At 40.6% G+C, this 6,000-nt stretch overlaps 1 protein-coding gene across 1 annotated transcript; it reads left to right on the forward strand.

Moving 5' to 3' along the window:
* Positions 1–48: 48 nt before the first annotated feature.
* On the forward strand, positions 49–1,437 carry LOC126708396 (uncharacterized). The gene is made up of 3 exons (XM_050408188.1): positions 49–396; positions 476–874; positions 967–1,437. The coding sequence occupies exons 1-3, from the start codon at positions 49–51 to the stop codon at positions 1,435–1,437; spliced, it is 1,218 nt and encodes a 405-aa protein (XP_050264145.1).
* Positions 1,438–6,000: the final 4,563 nt, after the last annotated feature.

Consider the following 6,000-nt stretch of genomic DNA (forward strand, 5'->3'; position numbering starts at 1 on the left):
GAGACCACTGACTCAAAGAGAAAGAGGAGTCCCAAGGGCAAGGAAACCATGGATGGGGGAAAATCCCAAACTTCTAAGGAGAGGGAGGAAGCCCCGCGTGTGAAACAATTGAAGATTGGGCACCAAAGTAAGGGTAAAGATACCGAAACCCAATCTGCCCAAAGCAAGGGAAAGGGGATTGAGGCCCAATCCTTGCCAAGCGCCTGGCTTCCCACCCCAATGCTCCACGGGGGGCCACTACTGGAAACCGCGTCCATGAGGGACCTTGGAGATGGCGAGGGTGGTTATGTGGCAGACGCATTAGGGAGAACCATGCTACTTCCCAACGACGTGGATGAGTTGAAGAAAATGAGGATACAGGAGGTTTTCCTCAGTGCGAAGAGGTACTTGTGCATGGTAAGGCTCTTGAAACCCAAAACATTATTAACTCTTGCTCTCGGTTTGTCATTCACGATGTATTTATCTCACTTGACAGGCTCTCCAGGCCACCTATAGGATGGAGGAGGAAGTGAACAAGCAGAGTAAGGCGGCCAAGAATGAACGCTCCAAGCGCCTAGAGGCCACGCGGACTCTCAAAGTTTCTGAGGACGACCTCGCCAAGGCCAAGGTTGCCTTAAAGGAAGCTATCCGAGATAGGGATAGCACCTCGGCGGGTTTAGATGGCACCCAAAAACAGGCCGAGGAACAGACAAAACGTCTACTCGAAACCGAGGATCAGTTGCGAATAGCCAAGGAGCAGATCAGTGATTTAAAGAAAAGACTGATCTTGGCAGAGAATGAGAAAGGTGTGGCGGAGTATGCCCTGGACGAAGCCATGAGGGCTAAGCGGGAGGCTGAGTTTGCCAGAAACGAGGCTAAGGCTGCCAAGAAAACGGCCGAGGATGAGGGTTATAACACGGGGTAGCTGAAACCCAAGCCTCCCTTAAAGCCCAAATTCCCGGAGTATGCAGGCTATACTGCTCCTAGGTTTGGGAAGAGGCCTTGAAGCGAGCTGGGGTGGATGCTTCGTCTGATTTGTGGAAAGCGGAGAAAATATTCTACCCTGCAGCCATTCGTGAGGCCGCCTCCACCAGCTCCGAGGCTGTGAGCAACCAACATGAGGGAGGGGTCACTCAGTCGGAAGCTGTACAGGTCGGCGCCTCTTCTGGCGAGCCGCTTAAAGAGGGAGAGCTTCAAGATGTGAAAGAAGCCCCTGAGAGTATGGATCCCGAGGTACCCAAAGAGGATGCCGAGCCTATGGTCGGCAGTCAGATCCTTGATGCCAAAGAGCCAGCCACACTTGCCCAACCCCTGCAGGCAATTCCCCTCACTGTGGTCCCCAAGAGTACCAACACCGACCCTACTCAGTCTTCCCCAGAAGGGACTGTCCTCCAGGGCGTCGAAGCTGGTCTTGTTCTGCCTTCCCAGGATGCGGTCGACACAAAATTGAAGAAGTAGAAACCCCGGCCAGCCTCCGAATTTGTTTCTAGTTTAATGACTAACTAATTTCTTTTTTATTTTGAAAACTTTGTAATCTGCTGGTAGTTTGAACCTGTTGAACGCCTATATGAAATTCTTTTCTTCCTCTTTCCTTTTGGTTACTTGTTAGTTGCCCTTGTCGATACTTACTATTGTTTATGATTTTTGAACTAATTATCTTAACACATATGAATGGTTGTGCATGTGATATATTTAGAATCATGTTTCAGAACGTTAGCTTACCCGCACCTATAGAGCCTTGAACTCATGTCTGAACCTCATTCAATGGAGATATAGGCATCATCCGAGATGTCACGTGTACTGTTAGGTCCTGCTTAGTATCCAGATTTCTTTGAAGTAGTTGGTTTCCCCATAGGTTTGAGTCCGAGGACCATGCAATACCTTGGTTCTGTCCAAAACTCAGTTTTTCAGTAGTTGGTTTCCCTATAGGTTTGAGTCCGGGGACCATGCAACAACTTGGTTCTGTCCAAAACTTGATTTTTAAGTAGTTGGTTTCCCCATAGGTTTGAGTCCGAGGACCATGCAATACCTTGGTTCTGTCCAAAACTTGATTTTTAAGTAGTTGGTTTCCCCATAGGTTTGAGTCCGAGGACCATGCAATACCTTGGTTCTGTCCAAAACTTGATTTTTAAGTAGTTGGTTTCCCCATAGGTTTAAGTCCGAGGACCATGCAATATCTTGGTTCTGTCCAAAACTTGATTTTTAAGTAGTTGGTTTCCCCATAGGTTTGAGTCGGAGGACCATGCAATACCTTGTTTCTGTCCAAAACTTGATTTTTAAGTAGTTGGTTTCCCCATAGGTTTGAGTCCGAGGACCATGCAACACCTTGGTTCTGTCCAAAACTTGATTTTTAAATAGTTGGTTTCCCCATAGGTTTGAGTCCGAGGACCATGCAATACCTTGGTTCTGTCCAAAACTTGATTTTTAAGTAGTTGGTTTCCCCATAGGTTTGAGTCCGAGGACCATACAATACCTTGGTTCTGTCCAAAACTTGATTTTTAAGTAGTTGGTTTCCCCATAGGTTTGACTCTGAGGACCATGCAATACCTTGGTTCTGTCCAAAACTTGAGTTTTAAGTAGTTGGTTTCCCCATAGGTTTGAGTCCGAGGACCATGCAATACCTTGGTTCTGTCCAAAACTTGATTTTTAAGTAGTTGGGGGAATTAACCCCTCGGCTATGGCGTGGGACCTTGGTTTAGGGGGATTAGCTCCTCGGCCAAGCCCTTAGAACCAACCGTGCTGCTGACGCTACGAAGCGCAGCCCCTAGTGAAGAAACGTAGCCCCTAATGGAACTTTACGCTAGAACACTACATCCGGCTATTGGAAATGATGTGAGGGATTGTCTCAACCCACCATCTGTGCCAAGACACAAGTTTTTCCCACAGACGGCGCCAATTGTAAGGGCACGATTCGTAACGACCCCAAGATAATACTGGGCTCGTACGTAAAGAGGGCCCAAACAATATCATTTGTAGAGCGTGGGTTTGAAAGGCTAGGTCTTGGTCACCGGACGGTGGTTTGTCGTGGTGTTCATACAGAATTAAATTATGTTCGCTCGAGGAGTCTTTCTCTTGGAGGCGGACTGGGAGGCTCTGGCTCTTGGCCATTTTTCCCAGCCCCTTTTTAGGTGCATCAACCCTCACATTATATAACCCTTCTTGGTTGATCTTAGCCCTCCACTTGTTGATCAGGCAGGTGCCTACTTCAATACCCGTCCCATCAGCTGTCCCCCCTTACTTTTTGTTAGTTGCGATGATCGAAGTCACCCTGTCCAGGCGTCTTTTCTCATTAATATGGTTAGGACGTTGGCGGGTGCATTTAATGCGGAGGGGACGTATTTACCTTGAACCAGTTTTGCACCGTACCCCCACGTGGGTCCCATTCTACTTGCCTCTTCTTCAGGGGGCTTTTTGGGGGCAGCCTTTAAAGGGATGTTGCTCTTTCCTTTGAAGTCTTGGAGTGCCGAGGACAGGGTCATCCTCGGTTGTTCCCCTCGACACTTCGACCTTTCCCTATTCGTCCTTGGCAAATACCCTCCTTGGCACGAGCCCCGGGCCCTAGTAGAGCGTGGGCCGGATCATAAGTTCTCTGGCCCCACAATAACCATTTGGAAAATGTTAAAACTATATCAATAGTTTGTAAAAATGTTATAAAATAATTTGTGTCTGTAGTATTACTCTTTTATAAAATGTCTTTTGAAAAATGTCTTTCCATTTTGATTGATTGTTCCCATGCAAAACGTAGTTAAACTTGTAAAATAATTTATTTTAGTAGACAATAAAATTTTATATAAAAAGTTGTAAAATATTTTACTTTTAAAAACTTAGCAAAATATTTTACAAAAACACATGGTGACTCTCTCCCTTTCCCCATATGGTAGCTAGGTAGATAATTTAGTGGTCGAAGATGCCGTTCTAGTGGCGATCACTAACAGTCCAATGACTAGAGCCAGTACCGTTCTAGCCTTCTAGCTGCCAATTTCAACAATTCGGCCACCAAACATCTAGCACCAATGACTTCAGTGGCTGAGCTACCAATTTTGGTGGTTTGTTTGGAAATTTTTACATATCGCATCAAACACCTAAAAATATTTTACTTTTAAAACAAACAAAGCAACACAACAATCACGCGTAAGGATTTCCATGTAGTGGTAAAGGAATTTGTAATGGTATTATATATTTTTGGGGAAAATGCATATTTATTTTGGTCCCTTGTGTTTACAAATTATATTTTAGTTTTTGAGATTTCCAAAAATGTCGTGACCTAAACAATAATGAAAAAAGAAAAAAGAAAAAAAAAAGTAGCATTTAATAATCCACATAAAAAAATGAATAACCAAAAAACTCAGCATTTTTTCAGAAATAACTATAAAATGCAAACTATTTTGTTAGTTAGCAAACTATTGAAACAATTTAGATATCTAACAATTCGAGCATGTTGGGGTCGATTTTGGGCTATTTGTACTCGACTTCCTGTTGCACCAGCAGCTGACGTGGATTGTCCACGTATTACGGGTAAGGAAATCGAGTCCAGTGGACTCAAGTTTTGTGTATGGAAATCAAGTCCACTGGACTCAAGTTCCTGGTGTGGTTCCACCACAATGTTGCAGCACGTGGATGTAAATCGAGTAAGTTAGACTCGATTTCTACTAAAGGAAATTGACTCTACTGGACTCGATATTCTATTAATGGCCACCACCCCTCCACATGTCGCATGTGGGTCCCAGTTGGGACCTTTTTTCCCCCTTACACGTCTCACTCAGTCTCTTTATCTCAACTCTCACACCCTCTCTTCACTCTCACTCACAACTTTCCTCAACTCTCACACAATAATCTTGACAACACTCTCTCACAGGTAATGTTTTTACAATATTAGGAATATTTTTTGTTAATTAATACTGTGGTTATTTGCTAGGTTTTTTTTTTTAAAGAAAAAATTAGAACATATTAGGAAAATTTTTGTTTTTAGTGTAAATATTGTGATTAATTTATTTGCTAGTATATTGTGATTAGTTTATTTGTTAGTATATTGTGATTATTTGCTAGTTTTATTTTTAAAAAAAATATTATGAGTAATTATTGGGAACATTTAGTACTAAATATTGTGATTAATGTTATTACAATATATTGAGATTTTTTTTTTGTTAATGTATATTGTGATTAAATCATTTGCTAAGTTTTTAAAAAAAAATTAATATTGTGATTTATTGGGAATATTTACTACCAAATATTGTGATTAATTATGTTATTACAACATATTGGGAATATTTGTTTATTTTTTGTTAGTGTAAATATTGTGATTAAATTATTTGCTAGGTTTTAAAAAAAAAATTAATATTGTGATTAATTATTGGGAATATTTAGTACAAAATATTGTGATTAATTATGTTATTACAACATATTGGGAATATTCGTTTTTTTTTTTTTTTTTTTGTTAGTGTAAATATTGTGATTAATAAAATGCTAGGTTTTAAAAAAAAATAATATTGTGATTAATTATTGGGAGTATTTAGTTCTAAATATTGTGATCAATTGTTAGGAATATTTAGTACTTTTAGGTCTTTATCATAGATATGAAATGGATTATGAGTTTGATACCTAAGATAGTATTTGTAGTCTTTTTAGCATAAATTATTTCAAGATATATTTGTTTAAGATTTGTAATAGAGATTCCAATGGATAACTAGTTGGTATAATATTTTTGTTCATCATAACTTATTTGAATGGGTTTTGAAAGTCATGGCCCTAGAATGATTTGGAATTTTAAAAGAATATGAAATTGGTAATGACTATTTTTGTATGCGACCTGAGGTGAGTATATGCAAATTTGGTTGAGGTTAGTATTGTTGGCATTTCATACGCAAAGTTTTTGTGATTGATATTGATTGAGAGTTATAAATTTGTCACTAACACAATTGCACTTGATGATCTATAGGTTGACAATGGTCCATATAAATATATACTATGGTGGACCGCTTAGTAATGCCAACCCTTATGACGGATTCCCATTTTAAAGTTCGG

This window comes from Quercus robur, chromosome 12 (genome assembly GCF_932294415.1).
Source record: "Quercus robur chromosome 12, dhQueRobu3.1, whole genome shotgun sequence".
Taxonomy (NCBI): Eukaryota; Viridiplantae; Streptophyta; class Magnoliopsida; order Fagales; family Fagaceae; genus Quercus; species Quercus robur.